The sequence below is a fragment of the Nicotiana tabacum genome, chromosome 5 (genome assembly GCF_000715075.1).
Source record: "Nicotiana tabacum cultivar K326 chromosome 5, ASM71507v2, whole genome shotgun sequence".
Classification (NCBI taxonomy): domain Eukaryota; kingdom Viridiplantae; phylum Streptophyta; class Magnoliopsida; order Solanales; family Solanaceae; genus Nicotiana; species Nicotiana tabacum.
In genome coordinates, this window is record NC_134084.1 from 113,509,997 (window position 1) to 113,535,579 (window position 25,583).

At 38.2% G+C, this 25,583-nt stretch overlaps 1 protein-coding gene and 1 long non-coding RNA gene across 3 annotated transcripts in view; one reads left to right on the forward strand and one right to left on the reverse strand.

Annotated features, from left to right (window-relative positions):
• Positions 1-271: 271 nt before the first annotated feature.
• LOC107801564 (uncharacterized) overlaps positions 272-25,583 on the reverse strand; it is a 41,451-nt gene continuing 16,139 nt past the window's right edge. Inside the window, exons 1-11 of one of the 2 annotated variants that reach the window (XM_075253967.1) lie at positions 10,692-10,912; positions 9,995-10,535; positions 9,693-9,878; positions 7,789-8,082; positions 7,409-7,561; positions 6,524-6,678; positions 4,631-4,736; positions 3,634-4,551; positions 2,239-2,326; positions 947-1,306; positions 272-740 (exon numbers count right to left, since the gene is read on the reverse strand). In XM_075253967.1, coding sequence (XP_075110068.1) covers positions 547-740; positions 947-1,306; positions 2,239-2,326; positions 3,634-4,551; positions 4,631-4,736; positions 6,524-6,678; positions 7,409-7,561; positions 7,789-8,082; positions 9,693-9,878; positions 9,995-10,535; positions 10,692-10,771 — 3,075 coding nt within the window. In that variant the 5' untranslated portion in view covers positions 10,772-10,912 and the 3' untranslated portion in view covers positions 272-546. Of the gene's footprint in view, positions 741-946; positions 1,307-2,238; positions 2,327-3,633; positions 4,552-4,630; positions 4,737-6,523; positions 6,679-7,408; positions 7,562-7,788; positions 8,083-9,692; positions 9,879-9,994; positions 10,536-10,691; positions 10,913-25,583 lie in introns of those variants that run through there. The other variant, XM_075253966.1, reaches the window with a different exon arrangement.
• On the forward strand, positions 23,390-24,792 carry LOC142181212 (uncharacterized). The gene is made up of 3 exons (XR_012709719.1): positions 23,390-23,530; positions 23,678-23,739; positions 24,664-24,792. It is a non-coding gene; the product is annotated as an uncharacterized LOC142181212 (long non-coding RNA).

Below are 25,583 nucleotides of genomic sequence, written 5' to 3' on the forward strand. Positions count from 1 at the left end.
TATATAAGCATCTCAATTATTCCACTTGTGCAAATTTTCCCAAAAATTGATAGATTATTGCGTGAATGCAGAAAGATCATCGTCTTAATGCATTCAAATTGCTTAATCTACTACTCGTCACATCAGGTCAAGCTTGCTACCTTACCACCAGCAGATTTGTGCTCAACTAGCGAGAAAACAAGTCAAGGGCTTTGACTTGGCTCGCCTCATCTTCTGAACCAGCATGATCTAATCATTTAGCATATTTTCATATCAAAATTTGAGAGATGGATTCAGAAAAAATGCCGAAGACCATTCTAGAATCAGCTTGGTAATTCATATCAGACAAAACGGAGTGGTTGCGATGCGAGCTCTTCTGTGGTTGTTATTGTTCTATCAGTATTACTACCTCTGTCTTGGGTATTTCGGGGGCTGGGGGTAGAAGCAATTTGAAGATTTCAACATATCCTTTCAGTCAAAACAAAAACTCCATCCTTATTTACATCGAATAAGGACAAATACTAACACTGTTGCACTATAGCCATTGTATAGCGAGCTTTTCCCTGACTAGCTTTCTGCTTTGTTCGACTTCTTGCTTTTCTTTTGTTTTTGCTTCAGCTGAGTAAGGCCTGCAGATGTGATTTTGACATTACCCTTAACTGCAGCAACAAGCTCAGGATCTGTGCATGCCTTCATCAATTCCTTCTCTCTGCTCGTAGCCTCGGGCATGTGACTGAACAAATTCATGGCTGTCTTCGCCGCTGCCAAAGGAAAAAGATTGTCTAACTAAATTTTTCCTGACATATCAACCCAATAGAATAGAAAAATGGCTCTAGCGAGAGACAGGATACAAATGTGAATATAAGCCAAAATCCATGCACAACTAGGCAAAAATATTTCACTTCTCTGTATAAAACCTTTGACAGCTGCCACAAGTTAAAAAAACAGTGACAGCATGAAATATTACCTTTTCCTTTCTTAACAGTGCCTGGAACCAATTTCACACGATATTTGTAGGATTGTAGAGCATTATAAGGACCACATACGGGCACAGCATATAGTAGAATATCATTTGGCAATGGATTTCCAGTCAAGTAGTCCACATCATTTAATTTTTCTTTCTCTTCTTCACCAATCTCATGAATATCCTCCTCCTCCATGACTATCCTGTCCCTGTCATTAGCAGCATTACCTGCACTGGTTAAAGAATGACCATCCCCTCCATTTGCTGTACTTTGCGGACTCTCATCTGAATTTTCCTGACAATCCCGAGAGAGATGACCCACCTTCTTACACTTGTAACATATTTTTGAAGCATCTTCAGGCCCTAAAACCATGAAAACAAAATGAAGTCACAGATTCAGAGTCAATAAAACACTTTGTACGCATATTGGATTGCTACATTTATATTTCAAACCATCCAAGCATCCCTACTATCACCCTGTTTTCCCTCCCACCAATAACCAAAAGCATACAAATCTATAAGAGGCTTCCAAATAGGGACCCGGAAAAGATTCAGAAATTGAACCATTCCCATTTCTGTAAGTTCTTTTGGCATTTAACTGACCTAATATACAACGAAGCAGTGTTGTCAACGAAGCTTAGAAAAGCTCAGGGACGGTGTTTCCCGTTGCTTAAGCTACGCTTCAGTGTAGGAAATGCGCTAAGGTGTGAGCACTCATTGCCCATGAGTTCTGTCTTGAATGGAGCGGTACTAAACAAATATAATCGACAAAGAAGTGTATTGGAAAATGAATTTGTTACTATTTTTTTAAATTAGATATATATTTTTATTTTGGTCCTTCATTGAGCCTTTTTTACTAAAGCCCACACTTAAATTTCGCTTTCCGCTTGAGGCCCCAATAGACCTGGATGGCTTTTTAGAGCTTTTCGCTTTTGACAACACTGCAACGAATGCCACGACAGATGTGAATAACAACGCAAGTTACATGCATTTAATCTACAACACTGTCACTTTTTTCCTTTTTTATGGAAATCAGATTTCTAATTCTAATGCGTCACTGCATAATTTCCATCAATTGCCAAAAAGTGTCTCACCACAGACAGACATATAATACTTAGGCAAATCAAAAAATTGGCTGCAGTACAACACAAAACATAAGTCAATATTTCACACTGCAGTCAAATGTAGAAAAAGATAGTGTAAGATACCACTTGGCAGAAAAATTATCTATTGCAGAAACCCAATGTAACTCAAAACTGCTTCATTTTTGCTATATAAACAGACATCGAACTTACCAGTAGTAGCTTTTGCTCCCTTATCTGGCTCTGCATCAACCTTTTCACTCTGGATTGTTTGATCAACCTTTTCTACTTTTCCAGCAGACTGCAAATTCAGTGGAATCATAACTAATGCATGCATTGATGGATAATGAACATGAAAAACTAACAGCAATTGAAGATCTTCGAGAAGAAGTTCATACATTCATTTGTCAATTCATACACTTTGCTGGGAACCCAAGTGTGAATAAGCATCAAATCATGAAGAGAAAGATGGTAAATGATAAAAGGAAATCCCATAAAAGAAAAACAATATATCAACTGCATGATCTGCGCATCAAGTACGATAATAGGACATAGCAACTGCTAAGTAGGTTAAATGTGTAATGGGAATGAAAGCTTCCGATCATGGATTGGAAATGCTCATTGGTGAACTTGAATAGATAGTCATGTTCAAGAACTTCTAGCGGAAGGAGATTCTAGTTATGTTGTGTACAGGGAAGATAAAATGGAGAGATTCCACAATCCCCACCCCCCACCCCACCCCACCCAAAAAAAGTGACAAACTTCTTAAAAGAAGATTTCATAGAAACTTTGGACAATGGTAACAGGAAAGACCTTAAAGCTCTTTAGGAGAAGAAGGGCATTGCCAGTGGATTACATCTGTAAGTAATTAGAGAACGGATTGACCACTCTTCAATGAGAGAAAGGCATATTAATCAAACTAGATCAATAAATTTCAACTGGCATCAAAAGTAACCTTTTTAAGGGACTACAACAATTGCACTTGCTTGACTGGGTTTGATCCACATTCACCTCCCTATGGTTGTATAAAAGAAATCTGAGGTAAGAAAGAAAGAAAGGCGTATTGACCAAACCACATCAAATAAACTCCAAAAGCCATGCAAGTACTTTTTGATGCAGGGTGTCCACATCTCCCCCCTGGCCACCCCCACATTGTACAAAAGAAACATTTTTAATTACCTGATTCATATTGTTCAGTTCACAAGACCTAATAGAACTATATGGAGTGGATCCAGAGAGCAGATCAGAATGAGCATCTTTACTTTAGAAGCCTGACCTTTACTTTGGCTATTAGTGCACTCCAAACCCTAGAAGCACCCATCCCACCCAAAAAATGACTGGTTTTAGCAACAGATTTATGACCAATCCAACCTATTATCTGCATCAAATGCATGATATCCACATGGCTTTAGGTTACATAGGTAAAACAAGATACTCTTTATTTTATAAGTACCAAGATAATCTGAGTAAAAGCCTTTTAAGACCCAAAGCAGGAGGCCACATACTAAGATCATTATACCTGCAAAATGTGGAGTAGAAAAAAAAGGAGCAAACCAAACCATTGAAAATGGAACAGTTATAGAAACACAAACTGATCACAATACTCACCGCCAGCAGAGCCATCCGAATACGTCGCTCCTCCTCATCCTGATCTGCATATTTCTCCTTTATCTTCTTAAGCTTACCCTTTTGCCCGCGAGTGACTTTTCCGCCACCAGACTTAGCATTGTTTACATCGTCCTCACACTGCTTCTGAGTCTTCTGGTATTTCTCTGACTGCTTCTCTTGCCTAGTGGGTGCACCCTCAGTGCTATCACTGCCTTTCTTAAGCTTTCTTCTTTCAGCTTTTGTAATATAAGGCTTTTCTCTCTGTGTTAATTTTTTTTCTTCATTATCATGCTGCCCTGCAGATCCTAATAGAGGAGGGACCCCATGGTTTTTAGTAGATGCAGTAGAAGATCCAATTTCGAGAGCTCTATCCATAAGATCCTCCAGCTGCGACGTCCCAGAAGTAGCCATTATCCCCAAAGAATCAGATATACCATCATTGTTTAGGCTATTAACTTTAAAAGAAGAGTTGTGTGAATTAGTAGCTTTATCATCAGAGATGCTCAATATGCTATTAGATTGAACTTCATTAGAAATGCCCGCAACACTTGACATATCATTTGGCACATCTGTGATATCTTTATCTACAGCGGGTGTTTCCATTGACAACTCCTCCTCTGAGTTGGAATCAGGAATTGCTAAGGACGGGTCACTTTGTTCAGCATCATTTAATCCTTCATCTTCACCTCTAAGCCTCCTTTCATTCAAGTGAAACCCCAAAGAACTTTCATCCAGGCGAAATAATATTCCAAAGCCCATAATAAGAGGGTGTGGCGGAAGAAAATTCTTTTTACCACGGATCATGAAACTTCCAACTGTAAGATATTCACCTGTAGGAGCAGTTTTACTGACCTGGTGAGGGTAAACCCACCAAGCACTAGTCAATATCTTTGAGTCCCATGCCTGGCTTTGGCAAACCTAAATCACAATTTAGTAAATATTGTGAGGTTGTTGCATCTACAGCAGATACGATTAATATGAAATCTGCACAACTTACAGTGCAGCACCCAGCTTGGTTCAATGTGAGAGGAGGTATTGGCATCTCAGGTTTGTGATTCTTGATCACAGTGCTGGAAGCTCCATGGAGCTCTGCATGTACATACCTATTTCAAGGAGATTTTTGCTCATTCCATCACAGAAACAAGGGAGAAACCCCCAACAAAACTTAACCAAATACACAAGAGTTTAGATACCCGATTTCATAAAAGAACTAGACATATATTAAACAGGAAGTCATCAATTAGGAAACAATGTAAAGTTATTATTATATTAAAAAAATACTCAGAATAAACGAATAGGCATGGACTAAAGGTAATGTAGCACAAAAAGTTCAGATCAGATAAGAGCAGAAATTCCACCTTTCCTCTCTTTCTTCTGTCAAACAAGCTATATTCTTACAAGGAGTGCAAAGTTGTCACGTTCTATTCCTCTGACTTGCTTATGATTGATAAAGTGCTAATTCGGTTGCTTCATTCTAGCGAGTGTAAACATTTCCTTTTTTGGGTGGTCATCATAAACTAATGTCTCTTTTCCTATAACTGAAAGTTTGAGAATAATGCAACACTGGGAGTTAACATTTCTAAACTCCATATGCTCAATCTATAATATGTCACTGATTGATGGGGCATAGAGTTCAAATATTGATCTGCAAATATTGATTTGACTTGTTTAGTATAAGTGGAAGAAGATATAACAAAGAAATGATTAAAAAGATACTCCCTCCGTTTCAATTTAGATGACACACTTACCTTATTAGTCTGTTTCTAAAAAAATGACACATTTCTATATTTAGAAACAATTAAACTTTAAGCTTTCCATTCTACCCACTTTATTACCCTTAATGAGAAGCTTCTATAGCCACACAAGTATCACAGTCCCACAAAGTTTTTACCCCTTAAGCTTTTAGGATCACATGTTTCAAAAGTCTTCTTTTCTTTCTTAAACTTTGTGTCAAGTCAAACTACCTCATCTAATTTGAAACGGAGTAGTTTGATAGAGAATACATCACATCATAGGTTAAGAATTGATTAGTATACTCCCTCCGGTCCACAATAAGCGACCAATTTGCTTTGGGCGCACCCATTAAGGAAATATAAATTCTAGACGAAAATAGTTAGTGTGACTAAACTACCCTTCATTAAATATTGCACCATAGTTATAGTAGTACTTACTTCTCTTCTCAAATGTGAGGAGTAAATGACATTTTAAGGATACGTACATAAGGGTAATTTTGGAAAAACAAATTGAATTTTTTCTTGATTATATAAATGGACACTTATTTTGGACCAAAACAAAAGAGCAAATTGGTCACTTATTGTGGACCGGAGGGAGTAATAAATTTGAATTCTTAAAAATTGTGAAAGTTATATAAAATAAAATTATCAGAAAATGGTGCTAAACATTTTGGAATGGGTTAAAATGAAAGAGTATCATGTAAACTGAAATGGAAGGAGTACAACTTTTCATGGGATTTAATATCTAAAAGAAAAAAGTGCTAGTTGCCCAACACGTTTTCCCAATAAATGTTCATTAAAAACACATTGTTGATTGCCTTCTCAATAACAAAATCAAGTATTTTTCTTTTATGTGGACCTTAGGTGGGCACCCCGCCAAAGTGCAATGGAGGTCACTAACCTAGGCCACGGGCCTTCTTGATTGCCCATTGACCCCAATTAATGTTGATTAAAACACATTCTTTATTGCCTTCTCAACCACTAAATCAAGCATCTTTTTTTTCCTTTATTATAGACCTTAGGCGGGCGCCCCTCCAACTTGCAATGAAGGTCACCAACCAAGGGCATTGGGCCTTCTCAATAACCAAGTCCAGCATCTTAAGTGGTGTTAATCTGGAAACAAAATCTTGACAACCAAACAGGCTTAATTTACTTACAGATCTCCTTTGGACATGTATCGTTTGACTATCATCTCATTCTGTTGTGCATCACGTCCACTTATGACTAGATAATTCTCACTGCTGATGAACCAATTAAATTTCTCAAACCAGTGAACTTTGCGCATATGCGAAATCACAGCAACCGTCTTTTCCTGCGTATTTATAGTACAGAAGGAAGTGTTGTGTCAGTCAACAGTACAAAGATAAACAGCCTCTCAGATGGGTATATTTAATCACCAAAGAAACTTCAAGTGTAACAATAGGCGTCTCTTGCCTTAGTTTAACATTTTATCCTCCTTAGTTGCCTGTAACATATTCATCAACAGACTATAAAGAAACTAAATATATATAAAAAAAAATGAAGATATTCACCTACAGCATACGTAACCAAAAGATGCATTTAGATAATTGTGGGGCCAATCACTAAGCTAACAGATCAATTGTGCTGATTCTCATAATCAACTTAAATGGACGATACCCAGGGAACATACTATGAAACAATGACATCCAAACGTCGTTTTCACACAAGATATAAAAGCTAACAGTTCTATGGAGAAGATTTTTAGGAAATCACATCAATAAAAACTTCTATAGATTCCAATGGGAACTCAAACATCAATGCCCAAAAAGGCCCCAGTAGATGGATTATCAAAAAGTTCCTCAGGGTTACAACCACTAAGAAGACAAAGATTTACTGAAAGTCTAATCTATGTTGCTCGGACTCTCCGAAAATGTCGCCGGGTGCGTGTCGGATACTCCAAAAGTAGTGTATTTTTGGAGTATCCAACACGGGTGCAGCAACATTTTGGAGAGTCCGCGCAACATAGTCTAATAATTTTACAACACAAAATGTGAGAGGCCACTGATCAAACTTTTAGCTACCTGAGATAGCTGAAGACGTGTCTTTCTCTCAGCAGCCTTGAAAGCTTTTTCATGTGCAGTTACAGTCTTCTCTTGCTTGTTTTCTTGTCTTTTCTTCATTTCATACCACCGTCGCGCATTTGCATGGGCTGATAGTGCCAGATCAACTTCAACCTATGAAAAGAGAGCATGAAAACTCACGCACAATTACTACCATTCATGCTCAAACCGCTGCATTTCTTTCAAATCAATCACAAGCATAAGTAAAGGACTTGAACCAACATTAATACTACACAGGCAGTATATATTAGGTGGGTACAAAAAGTTTTGCCACATGTGGGTTCTTAACAGAAAAATTAAAGAGAAAATCCAATCAGCAAAAGATTTTCAGGTCACCATACCTTGTCGACTGGTTGTGTTTTTTCATCATCATCCATTTCATCAAGATTGTTGCTTAAGAGCAAAGTCATGCAGTTTCTTTCAAGACGGAGCTTGTCAATAAGTCCCGCTACAGGATTTCCAGATCTCTTCTCCTCTTTCACCATTCGAGCCAAATCTTCCCAACTCATTCCATTGGCAAGAGCTACACGTACAGCTAAGATAGCAGCGTCAACATCTTCCAAATTGTATTCTATCAATTCTGCCATCTTAATACAATGTTCAACTTCTTGCTTTAATGTCACTACACGGTTTTCCTGCATCATCTCGGAAAAGCTTTTGAACTCAGAAAACATAGTAGTACAAGGTCCACTGAGATGGTGATGGGACAACAAATGAAGAGCCAATCAAACAAAGCTACAGCAATGTATCACTTCGGAAATATTTTCTATTAGATATTTGCAGATTTGAAGTAACGGAACATTTTTTTAGATGAAGTAATTGGTTTCACTGATGGCATCAAGAAGATGCAGAATAGTTACAAAAGTAGTGAAAATTGCTAGCTCCAATACAAAAAGGCTCCAACTGAAGCAACCGAACATTGCTTAAGTAAGTTTTCCCATATCGATGGCTGACCTAGTTTTTCTCTATCATTACGCAAGGAGCTAGCCTCATTAGAAAAAGAGATCATCCAGACAGAAGTCATTTGACAAACTTAAACAGGAAATAACTAGGGTGCAGATTTCTTTTCACCAAAAATAAATGACAGTATCTTTTTATAGGTGAAAGTAAGTGTAGGAGTCATTACGCTGATTTTAGAAGCAGCAGGATGAGAAAAATCTGTTTTCAGTCTTTTTAGTTCTTTATTATGTGTTGAGTAGAAGGACAAAGAGTACAACTGATAAGCATCCCTCCAGTTACTGCAAGCACATAATGGGAGAAAGAGGACAGAGAGAGAGAATATGGAGGATTGTTCAACCCAGGTACAATTCCATGCATCAGTAGCATATGAGTATAATGTTCCTCTTCATGCAATCGAAGAAAGTCTTTTTTTTTTAAATCAAGTAGAATCGAAGAAAGTCTGTTTGGGACGTACATTCTTTCTCATCAAATTCAACATCCTGCCCCCGCAGCCTCAAATCCCAGAAAATTATCAAAAAACACAAAAGAAAATTTTATTCCCACTATTTTCTCATCAAATCTGCCCAGTATCCACAGGCTGAAATGAGTAAAAATCGCACATTGCTCACACTATAGAAGCTTTAGAAACCTCCAAGAAGCCAGTGAGCTAATCTACTTTGTCTTCACAACATTGATTCCCACGTATATCTCTTTCCAGAAATGACAATGCTGCTGCTTCTTTTTTTGATAAGTAAATTACATGTTCTGACATATTGCAACATATCTGTACCGTGGAGTCCTGAAACTTTCATTTATCATCAAGATTATTTATTAAAAGCTATGTTGCGCGGACTCTCCAAAATGTAGCCGCACCCGTGTCGGATCCTTCAAAAATGCACTACTTTTGGAGGATCTGACACGTATCCATCCACATTTTTGGAGAGTCCGAGCAACATAGATTAAAAGTATCTCCTGCCCCAGTGGAGATTCTTTTTTTCTTCCATTGGGACATACTTTAAATGGAAGTAGGTTTCTTTCAAAAAGTAGTATATCATGTCCTACTTATGTCTTCCATTTAAAAAACGTACCACTTATCCACTAGTTAAAAATCATGACCTGCATGCTTCCTCCCAAAACCTTTTTGCCCCTTTGAGATCAACTATGGCCCATGAACTCTTCCAAGATTAGCCAGCATTTTCACACAGGAATTCAAGTATTCACAGGCTTAAAGGCATACTTCCTAGAGTAATTGAGAGCAACCAACTGAAATGCTTCATTATCATTAAACAGTACATGCGACACGGACCTGGTCAGTGCGGATCTTATTAAGTTTCTGCATTGCAGTGCTTTCTTTGGCTTTTTGCTGTTGTTCGGAACGTTGACTTTCAATCTTACTATAGAACTCATCCAATGCTGCATCAAATGTCTCAAACTTCATAAAATCCCGAGACTTAAACTGATTCAATAACAGTGGGCAGAATTCATCATACATCTGCAGAAAAGGAAAGTCTCAAATAAATCACTCTTCTGAAAGTATATAGGTCCAGAAAAGAAAAATAAATGGCCTCAGGGGCGAAAAAATCTCAAAAAGCAGGATACAAGTACAACCTTCTCAGAAGCTCCATTATTACACATGCTAGAGTCCTTTTTAGACAAAGCATTTTGCTGCATTAAAATGTAGCCTTCCGGAACTTTCTCACCCAGTATAACGCCCTCCAGCCAGTCTTCAAACTGCTTAACCGCCTCTATCAGAGAATGAAGCATCTCACCTTCTAATTCAAAACCTTTGCCAATCTTTGTATTTGGAACTAAACCAGCATCCAAAATAATGTGCTCAGAAAGTGCTGGACCATAACCTAATGCCTCCCCAAGAACCACCTTCAATGTCAGTGACTTTGCACGAACACCATCATTCATTTTTTTAGTAGATTCAGTAGCTTTTATGTTTTTCCGGTTACCCTGCTTTTGTTGAAGTACATCAGATCCATCATTCCCCTGTTCATTATCTTCCACGCCTTCATTTTTATCGGTCTCGGCTGAAGACATCAAGGCCGCCTGCAACTTTTCAGTAGTCGTGCGCTTAAAGACACGGCATATTTCAACTGGATATCGATGGCGAGACATGATAGCAAGACCTTTATCATCATCCCTGCACAATTATGAGTTACATGTAAAAGCAAGCCTTGCAAAATTCATGTCCACAGGAATAATCCTAGATGATGCTCCAAGAGTTGTAAAAAAAAAAAAAAAAAAAAAAAAAAAAAAAACTGCAATAACTTTTTCATTAAAAAAAAATCGGAATTACCCTTCTGCGCGATGGCTCGCTTCTCTAAGGTTGCATGTTAGCAAGCAAGCGCCTGCCATGGCGGGAAAGATGGCTCGCATACCATCACAGAAGGCATTAATGGTCCAGGCAGCTTCCTCGCAATCACAGCGAGGGCAAAAGATGACTCTAGGTGTTACAGAAGGTGAAGCAGATGATGCCCAAATTGGATCTAGGTCCAATGAGGTTGAAGAAGAGAAGGCTCAGAGGTTGCAAGCTCAGAAGCAGTGGAATGAAGTGGTTCAGGAGTCAGCTAGTAGTGGGAAAAGTGATCCAGCAAGCGGTGGGAAGAAATCATGGGCAGATGAGGTGGAAGAGGAAGAGATGTCAGGGAAGAAGGCTTAAATTTGGGACAATGTTGATATCTCTAAGATATCGAATGTAGGCTTCAAATTGGGGTATGTTTCTCCATCCATGCATGGTGAGTCCCCTATCGTTGAGATTGAACTGGAGGATATTACTTCTGAGATAGAATATTGGAGGAATGCAGTTGTATGCTATGTGTTGGGTGCTCAGTGCTCAACCCCCCCCCCCCTCCCCCACTGCTGTGATTAAGGGATACATACAAAGTCTTTGGGCCAAGCATGGGCTGAACAAAATTGTTATGCTTAAGAATGGGATCATCCTAGTTAGGTTTGATTGTGTTGTGGGGAAGAATGATGTTGAGGAATCTCTCACTTTGACAACAAACCCTTCATTGTGAAGGCTTGGAGCTCTGATATGGAGTTTATCATAGAGGAGCAGTACACAGTTCCAATTTGGATTAGATTTCCCGGGCTGGACTGTAAGTAAAATAGGAAGTCTAGTGGGGAAGCCATTGATGGTGAACCACATCACTGAGAAGAAGATAGGTCTAGGTCTAAACTTTACAAGAACGTTAGTGGAAGTGGATATGGATGCATATTTACCTGATGTATGGGTACTTTGAGGGAATGTGATTGAACAAAAGGTCTTATACGACTGGAAGCCAACTCTTTGTAAATTTTGGAAAAAGTATGGGCACTCTGAGGACATATGCAAGAAGAAGAATGTTCCTAAACCAACCCAGAAGGAGCAGGAGGTCCAGCCTGTGCAAAAGCAAGTGGACCATCAGAAGAATAAAGATGGGGATGAGAGGCAGGTTATTGTACAATCACAAGGTGCTCAGAAGGAGTCAAGTGCTAATACAAGATGGGTCACACCTATGAAAACAGGGAGGACCCATCACAAACAAGATCAGCAGATTGTTAAAGTTAATTCATTTCAGGTATTAAATAGACCTGGAACTAGCAAGCAAGTAATGAAGGAAACAGTTGGAAATGAGCGAGGTTCAGCCCATTCCTCATTCAGGGGATGGTTCATTTTCTTTCCTGGAATGTTAGGGAGCTGAATGCCCCTAATAAGCAGAAGGAAGTGAAGCTCCTTTGCAATGAAGAAAAGGTTGGTTTGATAGGCTTGTTAGAAACCAAAATAAAAAAGGATAAGATGGATCAATTAGCTGATAAAATTTTAGTGGTTGGCACCACACTAAAAACCTGGACTCTTACTATAATGGGAGGATTTGGATCCCTTGGAGGCCTTATTACTATAGAATAATTCCACTTAGTATCATTGCTCAGATAGTAACTTGTAAGGCGTATTACAGCCCTCTTCAACTGACTTTTGGTATTTTCTTTGTCTATACAGTTAATACAGAGGAAGAGAGGAAGGGATTATGGGAATGTTTAATAAGCCAGAATACTGGTTGTAATTTGCCTTGGACGGTAATAGGTAACTTTAGTTCAGTACTTACAATCTAAGTTGCGCGGACTCTTCGGTTTGCCGTCCATTGCATCCCACTTTTAACATCCTCTCAAGTCTCATATTTACAAACCTGTACTCCATAATTATACCCCAATGGGCAATTATTCTCTCTGGGACCTTAGGTGTCTCTTGCGCGTCGCTTGGGCATCCAATACGTTTGGAATTCGATAGGAAGAGAATGCTACCTATTGCTCTAAGTATCATAGCACGATCTAGATTAGAAAGAAATGAGACAATCCCCGATACGAGACTAGGACGGGTGCGGGAGCAGGATACGTCCCGGATACGGTCAACCGACTTCGGACACTTTGACCGGAGTCCATCGACAAATTTGGGAGAAAAATTGAGATTTTGATTTCTCAAAATCAAAAATTAAACAGATTTAAGTTATGGAAAATGGCATACCTTCAATTTTGTAGTATTTTTGTCTAATATTTGCTGCTTTGCGTGTCTGAGAAATCAAAAATTCAAGGGGTCATGTTCTTATTTTGGACTTCTTGTAGACCCAGCAGCGATGTAGATGGAACTTTGCGTTGAATGGATTTCTTTTTCTCTTACGAGGGAAGAACGAAGGGACGTGAACGAAGCGTGAATGGCGATCTGTACGAGCTTGAAAGAAGTTGGGGAATTTGAGCATTTGTAAGAGCTTGAAAGAAGTTGGGGAATTTGAGCATTTGTAAGAGCTTGAAAGAAGTTGGGGAATTTTGAGGAAGATGAGCTAGAAGAGATGATCGGCAGTTCCTTCCTAAAGACTCTTAATTGTAATAATATAATAATAAGATAACCCCTTTATTCTCCATTATATGCCATTTGTCCCCTTTATTCTCCATATGTGACACGTAATTGAAAGGTTGTTATTTGCAAATGTTTCTTTCTGATACAATATATAGGAATAATTTCTAAATTAATTATTAGCATGTTGATTTTTTGCTAAATAATTTATATATTTTAATCGAGCAAAATTAATTTATACGAAATTATTTACTAGTTGTACAAATTTATCGTAACTTAGTAGTATTGTATAATTTTCAAATATATAAATTTTATTTCGAAAAACTAAAAGATTCTATGTCCAAATGTACAATCAAAATTAGGAAGTTTGAATCTCGAAAAATAAAAAATATTATATAGGATAGAAGAAGTAATAGATATTGACATAATTGATAAGTTATATCGTCTAACTTTGATGTCGAAGTTCAAAATTCTCAAATTAAATTAAACTTGTGACCAACGTGTAACCACCAATTGAGGGAAACTGTGAATAATTAAATTGTAGAAAAAGCTGACTATTATATTAGCGATCCTATCTTCTTAATAATAGGTTGAGAACAACTCTTTTGGCTCAAGAAAAGACTAACATTGCTAGAAAGTTGCAACCAATTAAAGATACATGGAGAAAGAAAGGGTTGTCGATTTGTTCGGATGGATGGTCCGACATTAAGAGACGACCTTTGATAAATATAATGGCATCATCTAGTGGGGGCCCAATATTTTTAAATTCAATCAATTCTAGCGGGGTTATAAAGGATGGAGAATATATTGCTAAACTGTTTATTGAAGAAATAGAAAATGTAGGTTCGGATAATGTTGTTCAAGTTATTACAGATAACGCAAGTAACATGAAATTAGTCGGTTCTAGCGTAGAGCAAACATTTCTTCATATATTTTGGACTCCTTGTGTTGTTCATTGTTTAAATCTAGCATTGAAAAGCATGTGCCAACCTTCGGAAAGATCACCTCACTTTTCAAATTGCGAATAGATATCAAAGTTACTTGGTCAAGTGAGTAGTTTGAAGAACTTTATTGTGAATCATGACATGGCACTTGCAATTTTTCAAAAGCATTCAAAGTTGTGCTTATTGAAAGTTGCCGAAACAAGATTTGCCTCGCACATTATTATGACCACTTGTGTTCAAAAAGTGAAATAGACATTAGAGAAAATGGTGATGGATGATGAATGGAAGCATTATAAGGGGGATAAGGGACTTGAAGCTAAAGCACGTGAAATGAAATCCCTTATAATGGATGATGAATAGTGGGATAACATTGATTATTTTTTGAAGTTTACGGAACCTATGGTAGATATGCTTAGAAGTGCCGATCTTGATAATCCAAAATTGCATCTCATTTATGATATGTGGGATACAATGATTGAGAAAGTTAATAAAATTATCTATGAGCATGAGGGGAAGGATCTTATTTCCGGCCAATCAAACTTTTTGATACAATTCATGAGATTCTTGTAGCTAGGTGGAACAAAAGTAATACCCCTTTGCATTGCTTGGCACACTCTTTGGTTCCAAAATACTATCATGAATCATGGCTTCAAGGTGAAAATGGAATTCGAAGGCAAGCTCCGAATGAAGATCAAGAAATCTCAACAAATAGGGTCAAATGCTTTCGAAGATACTTTAAAGATGATGAAATGAAGCAAGTCTCACTGGAGTATGGATCATTTTGTAGTGGGGTGGTTATTTAGTAAGCCTTTTGAGGCTATGATGTATGAGGATCCTCTTTCTTGGTGGGCAAATCATGGTGTCTCGGCTCCACTCTTGCAAAGATTAGCTTACAAGTTGCTTACTCAACCGGCTTCTTCCTCTTGTTGTAAAAGAAATTGGAGCACATATTCTTTGATTCACAACATCAAGAGAAACAAATTAGCAACTTCAAGAGCTGAAGATTTAGTTTTTGTACACTATAATCTACGGTTGCTCTCTCGCAAGAAGGAAAAGTATACATGCGGACCAAACAAGTATTGGGATTTGGGTATGTCTACATTTTTTTATTTGATATTTTCCTCAATTATTTATTTTGTAAAACTCTTTTCCCTTTTCATGAAAACTTTCTAATATATCAATTCTTTTTAATCTATTGTTACTTTAGGTGGAGATCAATTTGATATTGATGAGACAATTGATAGTTTAACCGAGCTATCAATAGATGAACCTCAATTGGAAGGAGTGATCTTTTGTAACACTCCTCAAATTTATAAAAGTTTCGAGACACGCTAATTATAAAATTAAATTATTATTATTTATTTCTTCTTGCCCACAGTGAAAACAAATATATATATATACAATTAAGTAGTTGGATGTACAATTAGGAGAATATTAATAATTTTGTTATTATTAAATATTAAAAGTATGTTATGTATAAGTAATACTAGTTAAGCTAAAACCAAAAAAAAAAGGAAAATAAATTTTAAAAAAAAAAGAAGGGAAAACGTGAACCTAAAAGCCCATAAAGGGCCGTTGGGACCAAAAAGGGGTTTCTTTGCACATAAAAGTCTTCTGTTCACTCTAGAACAGAGAATAACGAAAGCAGAAAAAAAATCCTATAGACTAGAACAGAGAGTAACGCAACAGAGGCAGCAAACCCAGGAAAGATTCTAGGGTTCTTTACAAATCACTAATTCTTGAATTCAGGTATATAAAATTCTCTATTTTCAATTATCCTAAAGTAGTAATATGTAAGAATTGAATAGCTAATTCCCTTCTTCCTCTATATCAACAATAAATTTCATATTTAGGTGTAGTACTTTAAAATTGATTAAAATATATTGGTTGTTGTAGAATCGATTGGTTGACTGGTGTCAATTTGACTGGGGCTACGTATTGGCTCGAGAAGTTTTGAGGTGAGTTGATATAACCCTTTACTAAAGTGGTTTAACTCACAAAAGCACGCATACAAGGTGTTTAACGAATTACTTAAAAGAGTTTATCTTTATTTAATTAGAGCGAGTGAGTACCCATTAATTTAGAATTGTTCTAGCAAAAGTTTAGATGATCTATTATGCTATATGTGCTTAAATTTTCAGATTTTTGTGTTATTCTTATATGTTATTTTAATGTTGAAAATTATGAAGAAGAAAGAATCTTTAGAAATATTTTTATATGTTTATTTCATTCTTATGTCATGTTTTACATTAAAGGACACCAATATGAGCATGTACATAATGTTCTATAAAGAAAAGATTTAGATTTGAAAAGTCACAAGAAGAAGTTTTAGAAAGAAAAGATTTTTGGGGAGTATCCTTTATTCTGAGAAGGGGTCATCGTCCAGGCCGAGGGTCCTGACCAAGGCGTTGACTTCCTGAAACTACTTGTGCCAAAGTAGGGAGCATACGAGCCGAGGGTCTCGTTGCTGAGAATTTACTTAGCCATGCTAAGGTATGATACATGAGCGCTGAGAACCATGAAGCGAGTGGCACCTCGTGGATTGGGCCTATTCGATCAGGTTGGGATCGAACCCGTGCCGATCACACGGTGACTGAGACAGAATTAAGTCAGGATAGTTGGAACTCCCAAAGTATAAAGTGAAGTATTTTTTTTAAAGAAAGAAAAAGAAAAGAATTTCTTTTAGAATATTCATAAATTGCTATTATGCAATTATTTTAGAATTATTCTTATAAGCTTTATGTTTTACATGCATTTAGAACCTCTGCTCGTAATGTATATGTTATTAAAGTTTCTCCCCCTGTTGTTGAGACTCACTGAGTACAGTGGATGGTACTGACGTTCTCTTTTGGGAACCTACGTTGGTCTGCGGTACAACGTATGAACCGGATTTGCAGGCGAGCATGCTACGAGTTAGGACTTCCTTCCCTTCCAGTGATATTGGTGAGCTCCGCTTTTGTTCGTGGAGTATTCTTAGAGTCATTTTCATTTAGCTATTTCTTTGTTTATTTAGAGAACTGGCCAGGAAATCTCATGTCCTGAGCAGTGCGTCAGTTTATCAGTAAAGGCTTCATAGACATAGTCATTGGGTTGAGATTCAGATGTTATTTTATAATAACTTAGCAGTAATTCAGTAGTTACTACAAATAAAGCTTTGGAGTTGATTTATTTAAATATTTGAATTAATCCAAAAGTATTTGTTTGGAGTATTGCTTTGTTGCATATAAAGTTTGGAGTTATAATAGGGTTGATAAGCAGAGATGGTTCGCTCGGTCATGTTTAGTGATCGAGTGTCGGACTAGGCTTGTTCAGAAAATGGGTCGTGACAAACTTGGTATCAGAGCCTCAGGTTTATGGAGTCCTAGGGGTCTATGAAGCCGTATTAGTAGAGTCTTGTTTATGTGTATGAAGCGCGTCATACTTATAAACATGAGGCTACAAGCATTTAGGAAAAGTCTCTTTTTTTTTCATACTTTAGATCGTGCAATAGAGTCTACCTCTAAGAAATTATCTAATTTATTCGTTTCTCCAAAACTCGCAGGAATGGCTCGTACTCGCAACTCTGACACCGACACTCAGGATGCTTCTCAAGAAACCATCGCTACTATTGTGGCTCAAGGTAGAATTAAGAAGGCTTCGACTCAGAAAAGGAGGGGAAATCCTCAAAGGGAGTCCAAGTACCCCGGGTTGAACAAGAAGAAGGGGTGGAGCATGATGATCCAGTACCTCAGGATCCAGTACTGCCCCCAACAGCAGCCCCGGCTCAGGCAACTATATCTCCCGAGGTGGGTCAGATGTTTAATGCTGTCAACAGTGCTATGGAGATGTTTAAAGCCTTTATGGCCAACCAGAACGAGAGAAGAGATGAGATTCCACCTCAATCAAATAGACAGAGCAATTCTGAGTCCTCAAGAGTGAATGAATTTTTGAAGTTGAGTCCTCCAGTGTTCCATGGTTCTATAGTTGATGAAGATCCGATGTTGTGGCTGGAGGGTGTCAAGAAAGCCCTCCGAGTGATGAAAGCATTTGATGATGAAGTTGTAGAGCTAGCTGCTTAACAGCTTAGAGATGTGGTCGGCGCTTGGTTTGAGATGTGGGAAAAGAAAAGAGATGAAGATGATGGTCCGCCTACTTGGGAAGAATTTGAAGAGGCCTTCATGGCTAACTTTATCCCAGAAGATGATAAGGAAGCTAAGGCTACAGAGTTCGAACAGCTCAAGCAAGGGAATAAAAGTGTGCAAGAGTACTACATGGAATTCATAAGGTTAGCTAAGCATGCTCCTCACATGGTTAAGACTGAAAAAGCAAAGATTCGCAGGTTTGTGGGCGGTTTAGCTTACCACATTAAGGATACGACATCAGCTGCAGCAGTAGGGATGGAAGCCTTCTCCTCTGTTGTGGGATTTGCCAAGCACTTAGAGAAAGACAGACAACTAAGGAGAGAAGAAAAAAAGCTTAACAAGAAAGCTCGTACAACGGGCAGGTTTAATGGTACATCCAGCGGAGGTGGAAGGGATTCCTCTAATAAGGAGTCATTAGCACCAGCTCAGTTCAGTCATCAGTCAGGTGGTGGGTCTTCCTTCAGACGTACTCAGAGTAATGGAAATCAGTCTCGCCAGAATCAAAATTTTAGGACATCATCCTCACATAGCCAGAATCATGCTGAGCAACATTCACACCAGCAAAGTCTTTGTGGAACATGTAAGCGGCAACATTCAGGTCAGTGCAAGCTCGGGTTTCAAAGTTGCTACCATTGTGGAGACATTGGTCATATAAAGGCCAATTGCCCAAAGTTGCGACGTAATCTCAGTGGTGGACCAACTCGTCCTTCTAGTTCCTCAGCTACTTGCAGTTGCACCACCTTAGGCTCGTGGTTTTCATAATCAGATCGGGCATGGAGCAGGCAGAGGTGCAGACCGAGTTACTCAGGGAGGGGGACAACCCCGTTTGTTTGCTACACTTGATCGTCAGAGTGCAGAGGCATCTGCAGAAGTTATTACAGGTATACTTTTAGTCTGCTCACATAATGCTTATGCCATAATGGATCCAGGTTCAACATTTTCATATGTGACTCCATACTTTGCAATTAACCTCGGACTAGAACCTGAACAACTTAGTGAGCCATTCCTGGTATCTACTCCAATTGGCGAGTCAGTGAAAGTCACCAGAGTCTATAGAGGTTGTATAGTTTCAGCCCAAGGTCGCAACACCAAAGCCGATCTCATAGAGTTAGAAATGGTGGATTTTGATGTGATCATGGGTATGGATTAGTTGTCTTCCTGCTATGCCATGTTAGATTGTCATGCTAAGATAGTCAGGTTCCAATTTCCAAATGAAGAAGTCTTACAGTGGAAGGGTAGTTCAGCATCGTTTGTAGCTAAGTTTATTTCTTACTTTAAGGCACAACGAATGATCGGTAAGGGGTGTCTTGCCTATTTGGCTCACATTATTAATCCAGAATCAGAACCACCAACTCTTCAGTCAGTGCCAATTGTTAGAGAATTTCTAGAAGTTTTCCCAGATGACCTTCCCGAACTTCCTCCTGAAAGAATCATAGACAAAGCATTGATCTCATGCCAGGCACTCAGCCCATATCTATACCTCCTTATAGGATGGCTCCAGCAGAACTTAATGAGTTGAGAGAACAGTTGAAAGACCTTCTTGACAAGGGTTTCATCAGACCGAGTGTTTCACCGTGGGGTGCCCCGGTCCTGTTTGTAAAGAAGAAAGATGGGTCTCTCAGAATGTGTGTCGACTATCGGCAGTTGAATAAAGTTAACATTAAAAACAAGTACCCACTGCCAAGAATTGATGATTTATTTGATCAACTTCAGGGTGCAAAGTACTTTTCAAAAATAGACTTGAGGTCGGGGTACCATCAGTTGAGAATCAAAAAAGAGGATATATCTAAAACAGCCTTTAGAACTCGCTACGGGCATTATGAATTTCTAGTGATGTCCTTCGGGTTGACAAATGCTCCAGCTGCATTCATGGACCTCATGAATAGAGTTTTCAAGCCATTCCTGGATACCTTTATTATTGTGTTTATAGATGATATTTTGGTGTACTCTAAGAGCAAGGAAGATCATGCAGAACACCTCAGAATAGCCTTGCAGACATTGAAGGAGAATGAGTTTTATGCCAAGTTTTCAAAATGTGAGTTCTGGTTGCAGTCAGTGGCATTCTTAGGCCACGTGGTATCTAGTGAAGGAATAAAAGTAGACCCTCAGAAAACAGAAGCAGTCAAGAACTGGCCTAGGCCGACAACGCCAACCGAAATCAGGAGTTTCTTGGGGTTAGCTGGCTACTATAGAAGGTTTGTGGAGGGGTTTTCCTCACTTGCAGCTCCATTAACTAAGTTGACTCAGAAAGCAGTTAAGTTCCAATGGTTGGACGCTTGTGAGCAGAGTTTTCAAGAGTTAAAGAAGAGGTTGACCACTGCACCTGTGTTAACCTTGCCGACAGGTTCGGGTGGGTTCACAGTGTATTGTGATGCCTCCAGAGTGGGCCTTGGTTGTGTTCTTATGCAAAATGGAAAAGTTATTGCGTATGCTTCCATGCAGTTAAAGAATCATGAAAAGAACTACTCCACACACGACTTGGAGCTTGCAGCAATGGTGTTTGCATTACAAATATGGCGACACTACCTTTATGGTGAGCATTCTGAAGTGTTTACAGATCACAAAAGCCTCCAGTACATTTTCAAGCAAAAAGAACTAAATTTGAGGCAGAGAAGGTGGCTTGAGCTATTGAAAGATTATGACATCAATATCCTTTATCACCCGGGCAAAGCTAATGTGGTAGCAGATGCACTTAGTAGGAAGTCAATGGGTGTCTTGGCCCATCTTGCAGTACAAAGGCGATCTTTGGGTCGAGAAATTCAAAAACTAGCAAATGATAGAATTAGATTGGATGAGACCGAAGAAGGAGATATAACTGCTTATGCCTTAGCGCAATCCTCCCTTGTTGCGCATGTTAAGGCTAAGCAAGACGAAGATCCGTACTTAGTGAAATTAAAAGGAGTCAGAAGCAAAGAAATCACTGCTTTCACTTTAGGAAGTGACGGAGTTTTGAAGTTGAATGATCGGTTATGTGTGCCTGGTGTAGATGGTCTTAGGAAGGCCATAATGGAGGAAGCTCACAGTTCGAGGTACTCTATCCACCCAGGTGCTACCAAAATGTATCTAGATTTGAAAGAGTTGTATTGGTGGAAAGGCATGAAGAAACAAGTAGCAGATCACGTGGCTAAATGTTTAAATTGCCAGCAAGTCAAAGCCGAGCATCAGAGGCCTGGTGGCCTGGCTCAAGTCATAGAGATACCATAGTGGAAGTGGGAGATGATTAATATGGATTTCGTAGTAGGTCTACCTCGCACATACCGTAAACATGATTCAATTTGGGTTATTGTAGATCGACTGACAAAGTCCGCGCATTTTCTACCAGTAAAGACGACAGACTCCGCAGAGCAGTATGCGCAATTGTACATCAAAGAAATAGTCCGACTGCATGGTACTCCTTTTTCAATCATATCTGACAGAGGCCCTCAGTTCACGGCGCATTTTTGGCAGGCATTTCAGAAAAGATTAGGTACCATGGTCAATTTAAGCACCGCTTTTCATCCATAGACCAATGGCCAGGCAAAAAGGACCATTCAGACTCTCGAAGATATGTTGCGTGCGTGTGTCATAGATTTTGGAGGTAATTGGGATGATCACTTGCCACTTATAGAATTTGCTTACAATAACAGCTATCAGGCCAACATTGGTATGGCTCCCTATGAGGCGTTGTATGGGCGGAGATGTAGGTCTCCAGTGGGTTGGTTTGAACCAGCAGAGGTGCCGTTGATTGGTCCAGAGTTTGTTTGTGAGGCCTTGGAAAAAGTTCAGCTAATTAGAGAAAGACTTAAAGCGGCTCAGAGTCGTCAAAAGTCTTATTCTGACAAGAGGCATCATGAGTTAGAGTTCATGGTTGGTGATAAGGTGTTTTTGAAAGTTTCACCGATGAAAGGAGTTATGAGGTTTGGTAAGAAAGGGAAACTTAGCCCTAGATTTATCGGACCTTATGAAATTCTAGAAAAGAAAGGAAATGTGGCTTATAAGCTAGCGCTACCCGTTGAGTTGTCCTCTGTTCATCATGTCTTTCATGTGTCTATGCTTAGAAAGTACATTCATGATGAGTCGCATATAATACCTGCTGATACTATAGAAATTAAAGAAGGCTTGACTTATGAAGAGGTACCTATAGAAATTCTCGATAGGCAAGTAAGAAAGTTGAGAACAAAAGATTTAGCATCGGTAAAAGTTTTGTGGAGTAATCATGATTCAAAAGAGGCTACATGGGAGGTCGAGAAAGAAATATCCATATTTATTTGAGGAAAAAGGTATGTGAACCTAAGTTCGGTTTTACATTTATATTCCATTTATTAAATACAAGTTAGCAAGTGTTTATGTCCTTCCTAGATTATATTTAGTTGTCTTAGTGATTTAGTTTATGTCAGAATATATTTAATTCATTAAAGTGATTTACTTTTGCTAAAGTGTTGTGCTTTAGATTCTTGTTAGTTATTGTGGTACCTCCTTGCCGGAGTGTGAGTAATTAATTTATGAGCTGCGTATGGTGCCTATGAATGGCCTGTTATGGTATATTTGGTTGTTGGTGTATTTGTGGTATTTGTGACAGGGATATTTTTGGATAGTCCAATTTACAAGGAAAACTCTGGCGAAATTTTTGAAAACTTAGGGAGTTAGCCAAAATTTTGAGTCCCTTACAAGAGTGAGTAGTGCTAAGAAAATTTAAGAGGTTCAAGGACCTAAGGAATGATTGTTAGCTTAAGAATAAAGCCCTAATAACATTCGAGGACGAATGTTTTTAAGGAGGGAAGATTGTAACACTCCTCAAATTTATAAAAATTTCGAGACACGCTAATTATAAAATTAAATTATTATTATTTATTTCTTCTTGCCCACAGTGAAAACAAATATATATATACAATTAAGTAGTTGGATGTACAATTAGGAGAATATTAATAATTTTGTTATTATTAAATATTAAAAGTATGTTATGTATAAGTAATACTAGTTAAGTTAAAACCAAAAAAAAAAGGAAAATAAATTTTAAAAAAAAAAAAGAAGGGAAAACGTGAACCTAAAAGCCCATAAAGGGCCGTTGGGACCAAAAAGGGGTTTCTTTGCACATAAAAGTCTTCTGTTCACTCTAGAACAGAGAATAACGAAAGCAGGAAAAAAATCCTATAGACTAGAACAGAGAGTAACGCAACAGAGGCAGCAAACCCAAGAAATATTTCACGCAGATAACACGGAAAGATTCTAGGGTTCTTTACAAATCACTAATTCTTGAATTCAGGTATATAAAATTCTCTATTTTCAATTATCCTAAAGTAGTAATATGTAAGAATTGAATAGCTAATTCCCTTCTTCCTCTATATCAACAATAAATTTCATATTTAGGTGTAGTACTTTAAAATTGATTAAAATATATTGGTTGTTGTAGAATCGATTGGTTGACTGGTGTCAATTTGACTGGGGCTACGTATTGGCTCGAGAAGTTTTGAGGTGAGTTGATATAACCCTTTACTAAAGTGGTTTAACTCACAAAAGCACGCATACAAGGTGTTTAACGAATTACTTAAAAGAGTTTATCTTTATTTAATTAGAGCGAGTGAGTACCCATTAATTTAGAATTGTTCTAGCAAAAGTTTAGATGATCTATTATGCTATATGTGCTTAAATTTTCAGATTTTTGTGTTATTCTTATATGTTATTTTCATGTTGAAAATTATGAAGAAGAAAGAATCTTTAGAAATATTTTTATATGTTTATTTCATTCTTATGTCATGCTTTACATTAAAGGACACCAATATGAGCATGTACATAATGTTCTATAAAGAAAAGATTTAGATTTGAAAAGTCACAAGAAGAAGTTTTAGAAAGAAAAGATTTTTGGGGAGTATCCTTTATTCTGAGAAGGGGTCATCGTCCAGGCCGAGGGTCCTGACCAAGGCGTTGACTTCCTGAAACTACTTGTGCCAAAGTAGGGAGCATACGAGCCGAGGGTCTCGTTGCTGAGAATTTACTTAGCCATGCTAAGGTATGATACATGAGCGCTGAGAACCATGAAGCGAGTGGCACCTCGTGGATTGGGCCTATTCGATCAGGTTGGGATCGAACCCGTGCCGATCACACGGTGACTGAGACAGAATTAAGTCAGGATAGTTGGAACTCCCAAAGTATAAAGTGAAGTATTTTTTTTAAAGAAAGAAAAAGAAAAGAATTTCTTTTAGAATATTCATAAATTGCTATTATGCAATTATTTTAGAATTATTCTTATAAGCTTTATGTTTTACATGCATTTAGAACCTCTGCTCGTAATGTATATGTTATTAAAGTTTCTCCCCCTGTTGTTGAGACTCACTGAGTACAGTGGATGGTACTGACGTTCTCTTTTGGGAACCTACGTTGGTCTGCGGTACAACGTAGGAACCGGATTTGCAGGCGAGCAGGCTACGAGTTAGGACTTCCTTCCCTTCCAGTGATATTGGTGAGCTCCGCTTTTGTTCGTGGAGTATTCTTAGAGTCATTTTCATTTAGCTATTTCTTTGTTTATTTAGAGAACTGGCCAGGAAATCTCATGTCCTGAGCAGTGCGTCAGTTTATCAGTAGAGGCTTCATAGACATAGTCATTGGGTTGAGATTCAGATGTTATTTTATAATAACTTAGCAGTAATTCAGTAGTTACTACGAATAAAGCTTTGGAGTTGATTTATTTAAATATTTGAATTAATCCAAAAGTATTTGTTTAGAGTATTGCTTTGTTGCATATAAAGTTTGGAGTTATAATAGGGTTGATAAGCAGAGATGGTTCGCTCGGTCATGTTTAGTGATCGAGTGCCGGTCTAGGCTTGTTCAGAAAATGGGTCGTGACAGAGTACTGTTTGTTTCCATCCAAATGGTCCACCATATACATCCCGAGATGGTCTTCCACCACTTTTTTTGTTTGATCAGGTCTCCAGAGAAATTCCAGCAAGCAAGTAGCTCCCATGTACTCCTAGGCATGGCCATGACAGTCCTTTCATACTCAAAAATAGGTGCCATAAAGCTCTAGCAAACTGACAGTGTAAAAATAAATGGCTACTACTTCAGCCTCATTTCCACACAGATAACACCTTGAACACAATGGCATGCCTCTTCTCATTAGATTGTCTTGTGTTAGACAAGCATCCCTGGCTGCTAACCATACAAGGCAGGCTACTTTAGTTGGTATTTTGGCTTGCCATATTGTTTTCCAACTCCATAACTGAGTTTGCTGGCCTTGATGGTTGAGCAGTTTGTATGCTGAGTTCACTGCAAAAGAGCCACTACTATGCCTTGTCCATTTAACCCTATCCTTCTCCACTGTG